Source organism: Miscanthus floridulus, chromosome 11 (assembly GCF_019320115.1).
Source record: "Miscanthus floridulus cultivar M001 chromosome 11, ASM1932011v1, whole genome shotgun sequence".
Lineage (NCBI taxonomy): Eukaryota > Viridiplantae > Streptophyta > Magnoliopsida > Poales > Poaceae > Miscanthus > Miscanthus floridulus.
Window position 1 is genome coordinate 100,984,046 of NC_089590.1, and position 19,503 is coordinate 101,003,548.

The 19,503-nt window shown below is 43.1% G+C and overlaps 1 protein-coding gene and 1 pseudogene across 4 annotated transcripts; both read right to left on the reverse strand.

The window, feature by feature from the left end:
• Positions 1-727: 727 nt before the first annotated feature.
• LOC136494255 (probable inactive histone-lysine N-methyltransferase SUVR2) lies at positions 728-4,185 on the reverse strand (annotated as a pseudogene).
• A 2,480-nt stretch (positions 4,186-6,665) lies between these two features.
• On the reverse strand, positions 6,666-16,669 carry LOC136492852 (increased DNA methylation 1-like). Of its 4 annotated transcripts, none has more exons than XM_066488905.1 (13): positions 16,252-16,669; positions 13,032-16,148; positions 12,700-12,823; positions 12,086-12,171; positions 11,365-11,606; positions 10,507-10,593; positions 10,071-10,170; positions 9,608-9,806; positions 9,442-9,483; positions 9,102-9,277; positions 8,553-8,727; positions 7,319-7,507; positions 6,666-7,131 (listed from the first exon to the last, which is right to left on the reverse strand). In XM_066488905.1, the coding sequence occupies exons 2-11, from the start codon at positions 16,098-16,100 to the stop codon at positions 8,707-8,709; spliced, it is 4,146 nt and encodes a 1,381-aa protein (XP_066345002.1). In that variant the 5' UTR covers positions 16,101-16,148; positions 16,252-16,669; the 3' UTR covers positions 6,666-7,131; positions 7,319-7,507; positions 8,553-8,706. The 4 variants fall into 4 exon arrangements, with proteins under 4 accessions (XP_066345002.1, XP_066345001.1, XP_066345000.1 ...); XM_066488904.1 differs by having other exon boundaries at positions 6,666-6,806; positions 6,895-7,507; XM_066488903.1 differs by having other exon boundaries at positions 6,666-7,507.
• Positions 16,670-19,503: the final 2,834 nt, after the last annotated feature.

The following is a 19,503-nucleotide window of genomic DNA, read 5'->3' on the forward strand; positions in this document are numbered from 1 at the left end:
AAGAAGGCCGACCACTTCGAATGGACATCCAAGGCCCAGGAGGTACTTGACATGGTCAAGCTGCTTCTAACGAAGGCCCCGATCCTGGTTCCTCCTACCGATGAGGAATCTCTTTTGCTCTACATTGCGGCCACCACACAAGTGGTCAGCGCCGCCCTGGTAGTGGAGCGGGAAGGAGGGGCACGCCCTCAAAGTACAGTGCCCAATGTACTTCATTAGCGAGGTCCTATCCGACTCAAAGACCCGCTACCCCCAAATCTAGAAGCTTTTGTACGTCGTCCTCCTCACCAGGAGAAAGCTACGCCACTACTTCGAGTCGCATCCGGTGACAGTCGTGACGTCCTTCCCCCTCGGCGAGGTCATCCAAAACCAGAATGCCACAAGAAGAACCACGAAATGGGCACTCGAGCTAATGGGTCAGGGCATTGTGTATGCCTCTCGGACGGCCATCAAGTCCCAAGTGTTGGCTGATTTCATCGCGGAATGGACCGATGTCCAAATGCCACCAGCAGTCGTTGATCAAGAGTACTGGGTATATTACAAACTAACAGATCAGCCCAAAAAAACTAAACTTTACAACACAAGAACCCTATGTAATTGAAGAATGGACGTGATGCATGAAAATTTTAGTAGAGTTACCATTCGTAAAAACAAAATTCAGCAATGACAGAGAAAATATGACCAACTTGAAGAAATTTGGCAATGGTCTGCAGTAAGGATTATATATTTCGCTTTTAAGGTTAGGGGTTTAGCATTGCAACCACATGAAGCAACCCTACAGGCTACAAAACCATCGCCCACAGGATAAACATTAATTAAAGATGCCCCGAATAAAAAACAGCAAGCACTAAAAATATCCTTGAAGTGGCTGCAGTAATTGATTTTGATCATCGTATTTGGTTATTACAAAACCACACAAGGCTTACCCATGTGAGCTCCTCAAATGCCTCCACCTTGTTGGTTGTGAAAAATGCAAACTGTACTTACAAAAATAAATAAAGAAAAATCATCAACATGGCACTCTTTCATAGCTGACACAGACTCATCAAATTTAGAAGTTAGAATAACTTACATGATAATAGTGATGATCTGGCGTCTCCACTTCAACAGGGATCTCAACTAAATTTGCATCATAGCATCTAGGTAACGTAAAGAAAAATGAGGGGGGGTCAATGGCTCATATTTGCTATCATTTATTACATTTAGAATAACATCACAATGAACAGGTTGAGAATAATCAGAATCAGACAACACCTGTGGTTGATGAATCTCCCAACATTCCCACAAAATGTCGCATCCAGGCATAAAGCTTCTTCATCCTTCAGCACCCCAACCAGCATATAAGAGCACTGAGTACCTAGCACTGTGCATGTTTTGAGTAGTCATTTCATGTAGCTTCGTATTTGTTAGCAACTCCCCAACATATTCACAGACAAAAGCTCCTTTTAGAAGTTCATCAAGTGTGTGAAGCCCCCACCCCTTCCCTTCCCGTGTTGAAAACACCTTGGTAAAAAGAACAAGAAAGTTATGACAATTCAACTAACCAGCACAAGTATAACATGGGGGATGCACTGCACAAGACAATAAAGCGCACATGCCACCCCACTCCAAAAAAAGGGGGGAAAACAAAAAATAGAAGGCAGCATCAGATATTACCTGCAGATTGCATGTTATACCAAGGCCCTGTTTAGTTCCACCAAATTCCCAATTTTGACACTATGCAAAAAGAAGATTCCCCATCACATCAAACTTGCGGTACATGCATGGAGTACTAAATGTTGACGAAATAAAAAACTAATTGCACAGTTTGGTTGTACTTTGCGAGACGAACGTTTTGAGCCTAATTAGTCAACGATTGGACAATTATTACCAAATAAAAACAAAACGACACTGTACCTACAGTGACACGGTTACCACATTCCTTGTTACAACCACATTTACTCCAGCATTCCTTGATAAATTTCCTAATAATATGGCCCCTGCAAAGCTCTGGTGAAGGCTGGTTCCTGATCCTCTCAAGTGGACAAGATTTACAAAAGAACATATTATGTTTTTCTGGAAATCGGTTCATAGAGACACACTTATCAAGGAACTCTGTCCTAACCAATCCATCTGGTGTATATGCAAATTCACCACCAGTTTTTCTTGCACAGGCACATAGTTCAGGGGCATATAAGCAGTTGCCAAAGCAATCAGAACAACAGTCCTTGTCGCCAATTGTTTCAACAGAGTTAACATAGGACTCTTGGGAAACAAGATTTCTTGGTATATAATAAAAGAAAGGTAAACAATTCTCACTACCAAATTCGTTTACTGCTGATATACTTGATCTTTCTTTTCCCTTTGATATGTCAGATAAATCATGGGTAGACCCATTGGGAGAAAGTGCCCAATGGGCCTGCTGATCGGTAGTTGAATTTGGTGGGCCATTCTCTGAAGCTTCCATATTCAATGATTCTTCTATATCTTTATATTTCTCGCTTCTGTTGTTCATGCAATCAATTGGTTCCAAGGATGGGGCACTACTCGTTGTTGGCTTATTCTGCGAGCTTCCCGACATTTCCAAAAGCATCTGATTGTTTATTATGTTCTGCAGCATGATCACTGCCTAGTTGTGCGACACACTGGCATATCTGCTTGATGAGACCAGCTATGGAAAAATCAGGTGGGAGGCTCTTGTGTGAGCGAAGGCATTTTTCCTCAACCATCTTGAAAACTGCTTCTAAATCAGGCATGTGGAATTTTGATGGGTCTATGCTGCATTTGATTGACATCTCGACCTCACCCATAGCGGATGAAGCTACAACAGTGTGTAAACAAGGTGCTTCCTGAGTTTTTCCACCTGCAGATCCTGTCCCAGATTTGTGCATCACAGTTGCATGGTCCAACCCATTTCCCAGACTTTGAGGTTGCTTCGTCATGCTATTTATAGGTTCAACAAAGGAAGTAGACACCGCACTTCTTCTATAATGCTGGACTGTCCTGCCATTAGCACCTACATAAGGTTCAGCAGAGTCCAATCAGAATAATGACGTTGGACGTAGAAGCCAAACAGCAAGAAAGCAGTAGTTCCACAATCAGACCGATTGATAAAAAAAATAAACGAACTGATCTTGCAACACAATAAGTCAATATAACAAACACTGGAGTTTTATGGCCTACAATATATGAAATATGAAAACCTCCACAGCACAAAAACTTGAGTAATAACAGATTAGCATGATGTACGGAACCAACCTGAAATCTTTAATGGAGCGTGAACAGGTGGAGTATCTGAGGTGCTAGCATTGAACGGATGGGAAGTAATGTGGCCAAGTTGAGCATTCTGACAGCTGGATGCAGGGGCACTGCATTGTAGATCATCAGTATCAGGTTCAGGTTTAGGCTCTCTCAAGAAGACGGCATGTTGGAAATCTTCATCCATCATCTGTAATGCCCTCTTTTGTGCAGCATTCCCCGGTGAAGGCACACCATCTGCAGTGGGCCGATGATATCCGGTTGAGGCCCCGATTTGTGGATGGTTCAGCTCAGACGAAACGCATATAGGTCCATCTAGCACTTCTGCAGCGGAGGCAGGAGACTGGGGATCAATAGATCGACCTGCTGTGACACTAGTAGCGCTGATCCTGGGCCTCTTGATGCGAAGGGCCTCGGTCCCACTATCCAAGTCCCAAGGACCGCCGTGGATGGCACGGGAAGTAGAAGGCCGGGGCCGGCAGTCCTCCCCCTCCGGCGGAAGCCGAACCCCTCTTGTACTGTTGCTGCAATGCTCCTGGTCCCCATCAGCCTGAACCCCAGCCGCAAGTGATGCGATGGAATCGTCATAATAATTAGTAAGAAATCAAAAAAAGGCGATCTTAAAAAAAAATGTCTTCTCTATTCCATTTGGGAATGAAGAGTGGATGAAGGAGGAATACCTGGGGGCGGTCGCGGGCTTCGAGGATGGCGTTGGCGAGGGCGCGGTAGCCATCATCCTCGATGAGCTCCCAGGAGTTGTCGAAGAGCTGGAGGAGGTTCTTGAGGACGGGGATGACCTCCTTCTTGGAGCAGCCCAGAGGCTTCATGGTCTCGAAGGCGCGGCGTGCCCGCTCCCTCCGACTCTGGGAATCCATCCTAGCCCTACCGAGAAACTGGTGCTCAGTCCAGCAACCTGCCGGGGCGGGTGCCGGCGCCGCGAAAACAGAAGAAGAGTGTCACTCGAATCAAGGAGGGGAATCTCCAACTCAGGCCTTGTTTAGATACCCTCAAAATTTCAAGTTTTTTCACTCTCTCTTCATCACATCAATTTTTAGCCATTTGCATGAAGCATTAAATGTAGATAAAAAAAATAACTAATTGCACAGTTTAGTTGGAAATCACGAGATGAATCTTTTGAGCTTAGTTGGTCCACGATTGGACAATATTTACCAAATAAGACGAAAGTGCTACTATTCATCGAATTGAAATTTTTTTCAATCTAAACAAGGCCTCAAATAGCGTCCTTCAGTAGTTCGGTGTTCTTACCAAATAGGTCTGTGTACCGATGACCTGTTCGCTTGGCCTGATTTACAACGGGAGAAAATAGAGTTTATTAGCTGAAAAATTACGGCTTATAACGTAAAGACGTGGAGTTCCACTCTCAACATATTTATTGCTACAGTATCTTACCAAAATTTTAAGTTTTTTTTTCAACACAGTGTCTTCTGAATTTTTAGTTTTTTTCCTATTTTTGTAACACAGTGTCTTCTTCCATTCTTCATTTTTTTTCTATTTTTTGCAACAGTCTACTGAGTTTATGGTTTTTTTTGTAACAGTGTCTTCTAAGTATATATTTGTCAATACACAGAACAACTTCCATTTTTCGGTTTGTTTTCTATTTTTGCGACACATAGATAGTCTTATGAGTCTATAGTTTTTTTTACTTCTGTAAGAACCTTCTTAGTTTATATTTGTCAATACATAGTACAACTCCAGAACAAGAAGGTAGAAGGTGGTGTTAATCTTTAGAGTCACACTCCTTCCATCCAGCAATGATCGCCGCCTAAGCAAAAACGGAGCCTAGCGCCTAGACACGGCTCCTATTCGACGCATCCGCCGCTCCCCCTCACGTAAATCAAAACAGAATTGCGTCCGCTACGCCCGCGTAACAGGAGAACGCACCCGCCGCGCCCACGTCACCACGCCCCTGCTCCCAACCGCGATGTGTGTATCCCCCTCCGAGCAGCGCCTATCCCACTCCGAAGGCAGCGTCCGTCTGTACGGAGCTCCCTTGCTTATGCTCGACGCTGCAGCTCCCTCATCCCGTGCCCATCGCCCATCTCTTGTTCGTATGGATGCCCTGCTGGCTCCGGGAGAGACGATGCAGTAAAAGGTGGGAGGAGAGATGCAACACTCGATCTACTTTTGAAACATCCAAATACAACAGTTGCAACATACGTCTAAAAGGCAGTTGAAACATGCTTCTGAAACATTTGAAAAACACACCTGAAACACACTTGAAAACCATTGCAACCATACGCAATATCCGAATAAAACACATACAACATATGTGTGAAACATATGCAACATCCAGATAAACACAATTGCAACATGCGTCCGGAAAACACAGATGAAACATTCCTCTGAAACATCTGAAACACTCGAAACATAGTTTTGCAACATGCCTCTGAAACAATTGCAACATATGCAACATGTGCAACATCCCCTGATCTACTTTTGCAACATTCATATGAAATAAAAGCAACATGCATCTAAAACATCTAAAATAATTGAAACATACAATTGCAACATAGGGAGAGAGAGAGCCTGGCGCGGGGGGAGTGCCATGGCCGCTGGATCTGCGGGCATTGGGGGCTCCCGGTGGGGGAGGACGCCGGTATGGGGGGAGAGGCGTTGCCGGGGTGGGGGAGGAGCTGCCGGAGGTCGGCGGCGTCTACTCCAGAGCCTGGCCATCGCCGGTGGTGGCGACGAGGACCACCGCGATGGTAAATGGCGACGGCCCGCAAGCTGCCGTGCTGCGGCCACCGCTTCCACATCGAGTGCCGAGGTAGAGGAAGGGTCCGCCAGGGTGGGAAGGAGAACGCCAGGGTGGGGGACTACGCCGCCAGCGGCCAAGCTCCAGGGAGGCGGCCATGGCCTGGCGTCGGGGTAGCGCGAGGGGCGCAAGCCGTGAAAGGGAGAAAGTGAGGGACTGAGTGGATGGATGCGGGAGTGAGCGAGTGAGGCGAGTTGAGCAACGATGACCGCACATCGATGTTGGGCCGATCAGCGCACAGGCCCAGAGCGATGTGTCCGGCGTGGACACGCCTGGACCGGCGACCTCACAGAAGTATTATCGAAGTAAAAAAAATGAAAAACCCAACATTGTCCCTTTCGCATGCCAACCAATGGAAGGAGACCTAACAATTACTTGAATCATCTTTTATTGTTTCTCCCTTGTTGATTAACGTAAATTCAACCTAGTGTAACTTTCTCTCCTTTTTTGGAGGACCGTCTCCAAAGACGGCCAACGGAAGCGGAGACGACGCTCAATGGCCCAGGAGCCAGGACCATGACGAAGCTCGCGATTGCTCTGGAAGCTGATGACGAGCTCCGTACGAACGTTGCCAGATCATGCCCGCCATGGATCGGAAGTTGTCAGATCCGCTACTACAGGAGGCAAAAGATTCGACTATACACAAACCAAATAGCCAAAGGATTCGTAAAACTTCATGAATTCAAGTTCGTTCCGTAGCCACAAGGATTACAACACCAATTTATCACCTTAGCACCCATGACCATCAACTGCCTACAGGTGCAATGCCATTTAGGCTTGCTGTAGCCTCAACCTAAATATCAAACAACACATGTGGCAAATAAATTTCCCCAAAACTTGTAAGGAAAGGTAGCAAACCATGTAGTGGTCAGAGGACTTACTTTATGCCATATCATTCCATCAGTGCCAGCATTCAGGAGTAGCATCGGTTTTTTCTCTCTGTAGTTAACTATATACTGCGTCCGTTAAAAAACATGACAAGAGTCCAATCTGCAAGTTTGGCCCTCATATTGTACCCTCTCTTTTCCATGCCCCCAACAGTTTGGATGGCTTGCTACATGGTATCATCCATATCCCTCAGATTCAGATCAAAAGGTCTACCATGTTCCTGCAGTACCCTTTTGATGTATACCAAACAGCTTAGATTGCTTCCTATCATGACTTACTTTGAAAAAGGATCGAATGTGTTACACTTTGTACATTAAGCTTCGTGGTGTACAAATACATCCTCTATGTTCAACGTGCAAGCAATATCAACTCAGGTGTTGCATATGCTAGTCAGTTCTGTTTCAGAATTAGACTCACCACACACGATCACCCTATCTCAGGAGAGCACTTCACCCAGGAGAGACAGAGTCTTAGCATGGCCTCCATAACTTCAAATTTTCTCGATGCAGAACAGAATAGATCAATCTGTGGTTTCTTCAACTTTGCTCAATCCATATTCTTGGATGCCTGCCTCATCCCATTTCCCAACAGTCTGGTGAGAACTTACTGAGAAAGGAGCCATAGTTAGTTTGTCATCTTGGATTAATACCTTAAAAAAGTGTTGCATTTCAAGCCAAAGCAATAAGAGGGTGCTTAGACAAATACAACAACAACAACATAGCCTTTCAGTCCCAAGCAAGTTGGGGTAGGCTAGAGTTGAAACCCACCAAGAGCCCCAAGTCACAGTTCAGGCACTTCAATAGCTGCTTTCCAAGTACTCCTATTCAAATATAGATCTCTAGGTATATCCTAAGCTTTCAAATCTCTTTTTATTGCCTCCCCCCATGTCAATTTCGGCCTTCCTCTACCTCTCCTCATATTATTAGCTTGAATTGAGAATTATATATCAAACACTCTACAAACTAGAGCTGGTGAGTTACTGTTATCATGCTGTTAATTTGGCCGTCTGACAGGCTACTCATGTCAATTGGTTTGAGCTTCATCCCTTTGAACTTTGTAACAATCCGGTGTAATCTTAGATGGCACATATACCATTTCATATACCTTTTGTTTTGTTCCTTGGTTAACGAGTGGCTTTTTTTTTTGAACGCCAAACGAGTGGCTGTCAGATGTCCTCCAGGAGAAATTGAATTCTATAACTTTATTATAAGTATATGTTGAACATGTGTCCAAAAAGGAAAATAGAACGGGTTAGCTATGGTAACATGGTTGAATGGATATTTTGATAAACCAGGGTCGCATGTAATAAAGGAGTGGGTTGAAGGTACATCCGTACAGCCCTTATGCAGAGCAAGAAGGTTTACAACTTTACACATACTTGAGTGGGTACATATGTAGTGCAAGCCACTAATCAGATGCTGGGAAAATTCTAAGAATAATGAGAATTAGCGTTCGGAGTGCAACTAATATGACTCAAGTCCAAACTAAATCCGTGCTTAAAAGGGAAACCATAGTAAGGAAAATGAGTTAAGTTGCAATACAGACACATTGCCAAACTTACAAGAAATAAAAACACCACAGACAAACTCCTACAAGTACCACAAGTGACAGCTAATGTTATAACAGAATGTTGCCAAAGATTTGCAAATACCTTGAAAAAGATGAATGCATACAGCAGCAAGCGTTTGAATGATTTTGCTGCTACAAATTAAGTTGAGCCATGAGGTGGGAAGACGAAATTGGCCAACACAAAGCAGCTAGTGTCGATGGAGGGCATGAGTCCAGATATTTTGTGTGTAAGAATATCACACTTCCCCAACAGCTACCTGCAGAGCATAATACAGGATAAGTTATCCTTATAATGCACAGAACTTTAGCTAAACTTGGAGGACGAGATACAAGAACAGCATGCTTCTGGTAAACAAAGTAGTACTAATAAGATTTGAGCTTATAGATCACTAAAATTGTAAATGGACTGTATGCCTGCGCAAACCCCACAGGTTACCAGTAAATCAGCACAGCTGATCTGAAATGGACTACATGCAAGTGCAAAGCTCACAAATGTATACAAGTAAACCGGTATAATGGAAATGGATATTTATGTACAACCATCTGACTATATTTTTTTATATAGGAAACATCAATCCTTTTCTTTCAAGTGTAAAAAGAGCTTAAAGTCTCAAGGGTTGATGTACCAAACCTTAGTAGACTGAAACCATGCTGCTGAACCGCATTCATGTTTCAGTGTTCTGAATGGACCACTCATGGAAACCTCAGCTTTAAACTCTGTCCCGGACAAGTCAAGGTCATGGAGTTCGAAATGCTCACTTGCTTTCCCATTAGGCATAAACTTTTTTTCTCGAACACGCAGGAGAGCTGCGTATCAATATATTAAGAAGAAAAAAGGGTAAAGCACCCAGGTAGTACACTGTTTTTTTTTTTTTTTTGAAAGGAGAGAAAACCAGACAAAAAAACTCCAACAAATACACACACTCTAGATCACCTATTACATCCAGGAACTAAATTAGGCATAAACTTACCATTAGGTACTCCAGAAACTTCATGTATATCCTTTTCCTCACCTGCATAGTTTCAAAATTATGAGTATTATGGGCACACAAGCAAATGGAAGGAGGTCATGGTATGCCCAAATCCATAAACCACAAGGCACAAATGTGGCTAGTGGTAAGCAAGCAGATAATGAACCTGGTTTTGTGGCCATAATAAATCCATCCAATCTCTTTGTTAGTAAGGATGTTCCAGGAAACAACATCAAGTTTACATTATGAAGTTGTTTCCTTTCAGCATCTTCGATAGGTTTGAAGCCAAATCCTGACACCCATGTGCTAACCAACTCTGGGATGGCAGAAAGGACCAACATCTTAACATTAAATGAACGGAGCATCTGCAGTAGAGGAAATGAGGAAATCACATAGTGACATGTAGATAAAAGTTATTAGCAGTAACATAAAAAATAATATTGATTCAGTAAGAAATCAGGTATTAGCAAAGAATGGATCCGACAAGTAGATGGGAGGAAAACCATATCTTAACATTTACACACAGCTGAATTCCAAGTTAATGCGATACATGGTCATGGGAAACCATAACTTGTTTCCGTACTGTTGTACAGTTTTGTACTTTTGTCTGATTTCCTATTCCAGTGTACCTTTTCAATGATGTTCATTAGAATTCGGCACATTCCTTGCCGTCGATAGTCTACAGAAGTAGCAATAAAAGGCAGCTCAGCGGCTTTAGTCCCATGTACTCTGCATGAGAGAAAAAAAAAGATTTAGTTATAAGTATTTTTTTCTCGAATACACAATGAAAATGAAAGAAACAGATAGTTATTTTTTATTATTATTGTTTATGGTTATCTCATTATGTTATTCTATACTATGTGGAATTTTTTTGAAAGCTAACATGGCATATGCTGAAAACATGCATGTTTTAGTAGTAAAAGATTATATTAAACTGATAAAGCCAAAACGGCAGTTAATGACAAGCAAATTGGTAGAAATAACACGCATAAATTCATTAAAAGAATACTTCAGACAGAAAAGTAGGTTCAATTTCTAACAAAGACCTGATTAAAAACAATTTACCTGATAGAAGCCACACATAAAATTTCATCACCTTTCTCCAGGATTACAGTATAGAATCCCTGATAATCCACACGAGCAAAGTTTGATCTGATAAGAAGTGAACCATGTAAGTAAACCTTGAAATTACTCAGTAAAATATATATACATATTCCAGTTTCTTCTATAATATCAAAGAGAGAGAACCCTATATGAATTGAAGTAGATTTGAAAAGAAAGGGTATAATAAAACTAGCTAATCATTCAGCTGATTAACAGAACATCCCAAAGATTGTTTCTTCTGTATTTAGCATAACAACAATTTTGTCAGTTCAATTTTCCAGTAAAACATGAATGAATATTATAGAAGAAGAAGAAGAACAACAACAACAACAAAGCCTTTAAGTCCCAAACAAGTTGGGGTAGGCTAGAGTTGAAACCCAACATAAGCAATCAAGGTTCAGGCACGTGAATAGCTGTCTTCCAAGCACTCCTATCTAAGGCTAAGTCTTTGGGTATATTCCATCCTTTCAAGTCTCCTTTTATTGCCTCTACCCAAGTCAACTTCGGTCTTCCTCTGCCTCTCTTCACGTTACCATCCTGACTTAGGATTCCACTACGCACCGGTGCATCTGGAGGTCTCCGTTGCACATGTCCAAACCATCGAATATTATAGAAGAACCCTAAACCCTAAACCCTAAACCCTAAAATTTTCAAGATTGTATCCCCATAGTACCATTGTTCATTCTTAGACACACACGCGCGTATCATTTTGACTTGTGCTTTGACAAATCAAACCAGAAAAATATAAACTGAAAAAGAATATGTAATGAAATAATGGGTAAATTAAAATCATAAGGATAAGGAATGAAGGAAACTTACCCCTTGTTGTATAAAACATGGGGTATCATGTCCACACCAGTTCTAGGATCCACCATACGAATGAAACATTCCTCCAATAGAGTAAGAGCCACTGCTAATTTCATATTACATTCTGCCAGACAGGCAATCTTCTGAACAGAGTGTAGCTTCTGCCCGTCATTGTTGCATCTCAATATGGACCATGAAAGCTCACTGCCAAGAATATTGTCTGTCCCGACATGACTGCATAGCCCTATGAATATCTATTAGCAGCAAAGGTAGAAAAACACATTAATAGAAAAGAAAGAGAAGGATAAGGAAAAAAAATATTTGGAACCAGGACGCGGAGTATGTTAGGTGCACAAAGAAGTAGTTAACATAAATGCTGTCTAGTGTTGCATGGAGTGCTGATTGCTTCTAACCTAAATAGCCATAAACATTGACATCCAATTTTGAGGATTGAAAAAAACTAGCGATCCAAGAGGTTAACCAAATTTAATCTGGGAAGGTTTGATTTTGTGAACCACGCAGTGTAGATGTACTAGTATCAGGTGGTCCCTGGTGCTAAATCCTAAGCATTCAAACATACGAATCCATTATATCTATGAGACTATGACGAGGAATGAGGGTCACGCGAATTACAATTTCTGCAGGTATGATAAAAACACAAATGGACTATGTTCACTAAAGCATCTTGCAACTTTCAACATCATCTTGACAAACTAAGTTAAATAAGTGTTACCTCTTTACAATATTCCCCACAAAACCATGTCTGAGATATTTGATCCTCAAGAGGTAGCTTCTCTAGTTCAATGCAAGTGTCATGGTCTGCCAATGGAAACAACACTATTCAAATTGAAGTTACAGATAAGAGCATTGGAATAATTTATCTGTAATGCATCATGAAGAACTGAAGAGTGGCTAAGTTAAATAAGGCATTAAACCACTCTATGGATTTTATCAATTTATTCTTGGGCCTTGCAAGAAATTATGCTTCAGCTCAAAGCTGCTAGAAGCTTGATAAGAAGTCAATAGGGCACAGCTAGAGGGGGTCTTATTTGAAGCATAAGCTCTTTTACAATGAAAATTTGAAGCCTCCTTGAAGCAGCTCCTGTGAGAGTTGAAAAAAAATTCTAGAAGGAGCTACATTTTTACCAAATGGGGCTTTTCAGATCAACACAGGCTAATGGAATCGTTTCGTAAATGAAGTAATGACTATTGAAGTTAGGCAGCAAAGTTAACATAAACTAACCCACCAACTTTCTGCTACAGCACTGCTAAGCATCATAAGGCAATAGCACAGTAGGGGAAATGGTGCAAATGACAAGACAAAGTGGAGGGAAGATAAGGTTTTACATGCATCTCCGCATTGGAAACATTTGAAAATAGCCGAGAATGTCGAAACCTCCTTTTCACTAACTGGTCCCCCACATATCTGACAAGTGCAATTATGGCAGTACCAACTACCTTCTGGAAGCTCCTGCATATGTAAAGGAATAAGCAAAATTAATTAAGTAGGAAACAATTTCACATATAGAATAAGTATTGATTCATTTAATATCATATCGAGCTATCGACACATGTTCTGGAACAAAGCATTGCAACGTTAAGGACAGCAACCTCAGAATGAAATGTATCTTTAAGCAATGTACACATAACGGCACCATGAAAAACTGGATAATAGATACCTTAGCAGACAAGCAAGCTTGATGATATGTTGATGGGCAATTGTCACAGCAAAGTAATTCACCACCATCTCCACAGAAACCACAGGTGTCATCGCTTTCATCTATTGCCTCAACTTTTCTACCCCATGCATTGCTTCTCCTGCTCATAAATTCAGCAGACCAAGCCTCAACCTGGCACAAAGTGTATGACTTGCCAGACTCTAGAAAGAGGCCCAATGAGGACTGTGGGTGACTACAACCAGCATGAGCCATGAAGCCAGACACGGATAAGGTTTTTTTGCAGCAATTGCAAACAACACCTTCCCAGGTAACCAGCCCATCCTTTATAACTTCATTACTTTTTGGATCCCGGTACTGTATCACATCTTTTACGGTCAGAAAGCCAGTCGCAAGCAACCAGCAGATTACAGTTTTGCGGGCCAAACTTACTCTCTTTCCACCCAATAGGTTTGTGCCAGCTTTCCCGATTTTGGAAATTAGCTTGTTGCCTTTTTTGTGGCTCTTCAGCTTCTTGAACTTCTTTGCAGCTGAAAAGCCTGAAGCAAATTTATGGCAGGTGCCAAGATCATTGTTTTTCACTATAGCTGTGATCAAAAGGTCCTCATCATTGATCCACAACTCACGAGGTCTTTTCTTCATGTACTTCAACCAACCCTTTGGTTTCATTTTGGCAGTGCCTCTCTTGCAGATTTGTGAGTCACATGTTAGATAAGTTCCCAGAACATCAGCACTAGATTCATGGGATAACTCAACAGGTACAGTATTTCCCGATGGATCACTTTGTGAATCCTCATAAAATTCTCCATGGGATGGGAGTATCTTTTTCCAGACCTTGCCATCATGGCAGAACGCTGTGGCATCTGACTGTGACTCCCTTGTAGTACAGTGAGTTTCTGGGAATGTATTGTAATCCTTAAGTTGCTTGCTCACTGAAGAGAGGAGCATGTCACACTTCCTGCTTTGGTCATCTTTATCTAGCTTTTCTGATTTTGTTTCAGCTTTCATATCGTCTTTTAGTGTGCCAAAACCTGAACACATACCGTGCTCCTCAAAGGCATTGGTATTTCCTGGGTCAGCCATGTCCATGGTTGCTACATTGGTCCCATCCAGTCCAGCTGAGCTAATATCAAATGTCCTTTTCGATTTGTTCCTTGACTTTTTTACAGAGCTATTAAGAGCATTTGGTTGAGCATAAGTTTGCCTTCCATCATCACTTGCATCGATGTGATGTTTTGTCTGGTCACTTGCATCGATGTGATGTTTTGTCTGGTCACTTGCATCGATGTGAAGTTTTGTCTGGTCAGTTGCATTGTAATTCAGACTCTCGTTGCAGGAAAGCTTTGGGTTCGTATCCCTATCGTTGCTGTCTTCCACATCATGACAGCTTTGTAAAGACTGATGGCCATTGTAGCTCTCAGTTGCAAGTGTGCTGCAATCAGAGTCTGTGATCAGTGGAGTCAACTGAATCATTCGGCTTGCCAAAAGTTCACTGGCTTTGTGCATGGTCTTACTTTCCAATGACATATCTGAGCTGCCATCAAGAACAAAAGTTGAACTGTCGACAGCTCTAAGAGTTTTATGTTGCTGCAGAGCAGTGATTTTCCTACTGATGAACACAACAGCTACAAAAGGGTCCAGGATCTGCCAGCGCTGAAGAAGCGTGAATGCATTTTGCTGGTTCGCAAGCATCCTATCAACATAGGCCATTGTATCTGTGAGATCCTTCCAAAACGCATCAACATCTGACCACTCCTTTGGATACCTTCCCCTTTCTGAATCTGGGGAAGCTTCATATAACTTGTTGCCACAAAACTTCCAAGCCTGGGTTAGTGAGGTATGAACCGCTTCCCTGTTTGGAGCTGTGAAGTAGGACGCCATCTTAGCCCTGTCATTCCTTTTCCGTGGCTTAATAGTCCATCCAGCGTCCTTGAAAAGGCGATGTGCATGTGCTTCCAGCTGGTCAGGAATATCCCTGCCCAGTGCCTTCTTGGAAACAGCAGCTGCCGGGCCAGAGTGCACTGCGCTGCCGCATCCATGAACATCAATTTCATCCAGGCAACTAATATTCGCATCATGGGTGCCGTTCTGGCAAATGGCGCCATCGAGCTGGGTGAACTGACCAGGGCTGAACCAAAACCGGGACTGCTGAGGTATTGCCGGAGTACTATGAGCTTCTTCGCTATAAAACAGATGCTGCTCTACTCCCCCTCTGTCAGAGAAATCCTTTGTACTTGCACATAGGGGATAAGTGGTGTCATCCATCAGGCCTTGATCATAAGCGAAGCACGCATTGCTAGGGAATTGCTGCTGATCCTGGAGCCACTGATGCAAAAAGGGATCTGAAAGGAGAGTGGCACTCTGGAATTCAGAAATCTCCGCTAGTGCTTCTATGTAGGAAGGCATGGGGTCATCGACCGCGCTAGTGCTGCTGCTGCAACCCAGCCCGAGCGCGTTGCACATCCCAGCTCCAACATCTTGCGTGTGCACATCCAAAATGCTGTGAGCAGCATCTGCGCCGACGAATTGGTTTTGGTCATCGGAGAGGCAGAATTGGTGTTGGTCATCGGAGAGGCCGAGTAGATGAGTGGCACACTTATCCCCAGGCTGCCAGGAACCCATGAATCGCTGCAAAAACGCAGCAGCATCCAGGTCGGCCCCGTTCTGCTGCGCACGAGGGTGTGCATGCTCCTGAACCTGGAGATGAAGGTCGTGGTGAGGCCCATTGTTTGGCTGACTACTATGATCCATTCTGGGGTGTGGATCAGCAGTGGCAGCGGCAGGCTGGTGCTGGTGCTGCGCATGGGAGGGAAAGGGAACGGGCGACGTCTCCGTGGCCTTGAGGTGGGCAGCGGTGGCGGTGTGGACGAATCCAAGGTCCATCTCGGCGGGCAAATGGGTGGTGGCGGCGTTGTCGCAGAAGACCTCCTTGAAAACCTGAAGCTCCAAGAGCGATCTGTCGAAGGCGGCGTGGTCCTCCATTCCCATGGTATCCTCGCCGAAGATGAAGCGCATGGCGTCGTCCTCCTTGAAGCCCAGCATGTCGTCCGCGTGGCCTCCCGCGGCGGCCATGCTAGTGGTAGTGGTAGCTAGCAGCAGCTAGGGTAGGGACTAGCAAGCCTGCAGAGTTGAATTGGAGAGCGGAGTGAGCAGCTAAAGCTTGGTCGGCCCCGCGGGGGAAGAAGAACGTGAGATCCAGCCATTCCAGGCAAGTGGTCTGTACCTGAGCGAAATGGGCGGTCGGCGGTCGGGTCGGATGCAGAGGGCAGCAGCTGAGTCTCGAGTGGCCTGCGCTGGATCGAGAGAATAGTGGTGGGGAGGAGCGGGCGGAGCAAATCGGGGGCGAGATCCGAGGCGAGCGAAGGGGGGAAGCGGCCTGCTGCCTCTGCCTTCCTGTCAAGGTTTGGGCGCCCCGCCCCGGCGAGGCCGAGGAGAAGAGGAGAGAGGGCAGGGGACGGCGGCTTGGCTTGGCTTGGCTTGGTAGCTGAGCGCCGGCGGCGGGGCGGGCGTGTGGGTGTGGAAGTGAAGCAAAAGCAAGCAAAGCAACGGCGGCCCGCAGTGGAGCTGGGGGAAGGAGAAGAGGTCAAGAGAGAGCTCGCTTCCCTTCCCTAGGCTTGCTGCAAGTTGGTTCCCTTGCGTTTGTTTCGTGATGAGTGATGCCGATGATGCGAAGGATGACAGGCAGGCAAGGCAGGACACACATGACATGCGGCTGTGTCCAATAGCCAGCGGCATCTGGCCCTCTTGCTCATTTGAAACATTTTGCCTCCAAAAACCAAACACCCAAAATGCAACCCTACCCCTACGCTGTCCATAGGCCAGAGCAACATGAGGGCCTCGTTTAGATCGGGGTTAGGAATTAGTATTTGGCACTGTAGCACTTTTGTTTATATTTGACAATTATTGTTCAATCATAGCTTAACTAGGCTCAAAAGATTCGTCTCGTAATTTACAATCAAACTGTGTAATTAGTTATTTTTTTATCTACATTTAATACTCCATACATGTGTCCAAAGATTTGATGTGATGGAGATAAAATGAAAAAACTTGCAATCTAAACGAGGCCGAGTTTATTACGCATGCATACTCGATTTGCCTTTTTCTTTCTTTTCTCAATCAATCAGGGAGAAGACTATCAGCATGTTCGTTTGGCTGTGGCTTGTCGTAAACGATCGTAAATTTTCAGTCGGAATAGTATTTTTCTCTCACATAAACCAGCCAGCAGTACTTCTTCACAAACCAGCAACGATACGAACCAGCCAACCGAACAGGCTGTATTCTGCCCGTGTTCAGTTCCAAAAAGAGTTCCAAAAAAGTGCTACATTACCCGTCACATCGAATCTTGCGACACATGCATGGAGCATTAAATATAGACGAAAAAAAAACTAATTGCACAGTTTGGTTGGAAATCGCGAGACGAACGTTTTGAGCCTAATTAGTTCATGATTGAACACTATTTGCCAAATAAAAACGAATGTGCTACAGTACCCAAATTCCAACTTTCCCTCCAACTAAACACAACCTCTATCTATCAGCGTGTTTGGCTCGGCTTGTCTCAGCTTGTTTCTGTTTATTGAACTAGCCGGAACAAACTAGTACACAGTAGTCTTGGCTTCAATTTTCTTTTTCTCTGCTATGTTAGTAGTATTATTTAAGGCTCATCAGTTAATTTTTTTTATAATCTAGAAGAATGGCTGAAGTAGTGAAGTGAGATAACTAATAACCTTTTCATTAGTCTGGTGGTTTAATAGTTCATAAAATACTCATTTTGTTCCAAATTATAAGATGTTTTGGCTTTTCTTGATACATAGGTTTTGTCATGCACTTAAATATACACCGTGTCTAGACTCTAGACATATAAGAAAAGTAATATATATGCAGAAAAGCCAATATATATGTCTTATAATTTGGAACGGAGGAGTAATTTATAAGCTGAACTATAAGGTTGGTTGTTGGAAAATGGCTAGAGCTTTTTTTAGCCATTAGCAGTTTAATTTAGTCAGTACATATATAACGTAAGCCTAGACGGCGTTCACATACACGCTGTCAACTATTAAAACACCCACCTAAATGGGGAAGAAAACATTGCACAAGAGCAGGTACTACTCGTGTCACGGTAATGAACTCAGCCTTCAAATGCCGTTATTAACGAGTCTAGGGACCTGAATCTACAGTTTGATACTTTTTTAAGGTTTTCTACGGTTTGATACTCGTCTGAGCCTAATAATAAACAAATTCCTAGTCCTAGAAAAGGAATTAACGCATGGGAAGCCCAATGGGTGGGTGGGTGGATGGTGCAGCCCAGCTGAAGTAGAAATTTGCTCGCTAGAGAAAGAGGTGCTAGATTGGGCCAGTGTTATTGCAGTGGGCCGGAGTTTGGATTTAGGCAGGCAGGCAGGCCGTGGGGCTTTGCTTTGTTTTCCCAGGCGGCGAGCGAGCGAGCGAGCGGCTGTGAGCTACCATTATTACTAATTATTAGTAGTATAGGATATAGGAGGAAATGGTACATGGTCGGCCCAGTAATTTGGATTGGATTGTTCTATTTATTATTTCTAGAGTAAAATCCACGAGGGTCCTGAACTTGTTCGGCTGTGTCATTTCGGTTTCTAAACTCGCAAATCGACCGTTCAAGTCCTTAAACTTGTTCGGCTGCATCATCTAGGTTCCTAAACTTGCAAATCACCTGTTTAGGTCCTCAAAACTTGTTCAGTTGTGTTATCCAGGTCCCTAAATAGTATAAATTTGTAAATTTAATATATATTTATAGAACTATCCAAAAAATTATAAATCTTATTTTGTTGGACTCCTGGTAACATGTACTTTAAATTATAATAAAAGAAATCACCATGTACTTCCTATTTTTAACTCTAGAGTTAAATGATTAAATAGGCATGTATATTTTTATAAATCCTAAAATGTACGTGCCTATTTAGTTATTGAACTATAGAGTTAAAAATAGAAAGTATATGATGATTTCTTTTATTCTAATTTAAAGTACATGTTATCAGGAGTCTGACAAAATTAGATTTATAATTTATGGACAATTCTATAAATATATATTGAATTTACAAGTTTATAGTATTTAGGGATCGGGATGACATAATTGAACAAGTTTGATGACCTAAACGGGTGATTTTGCAAGTTTAGGGACATAGATGATACAGTCAAACAAGTTTGAGGGCCTAAACGAGAAATTTGAGAGTTTAGAGACCGAGATGACACAGATGAACAAGTTTGATGACTTAAACGGTTGATTTATGAGTTTAGCAACCGAGATGACATAGCCGAACAAATTTGAGCACCGCCGGTGCACTTTACTCTTATTTCTATGTGCTTGCCGACTGTGGAGTCCTGAGGGGCAGGTAGCCCTACCCCTACTATATACCTGAATAATTGCTTTGCTTTGCTGCAGGTAAACACATCCGTCGGGATGTAGCTACAGTATCATCCGGTCCACGTAATAATGCAATTATTA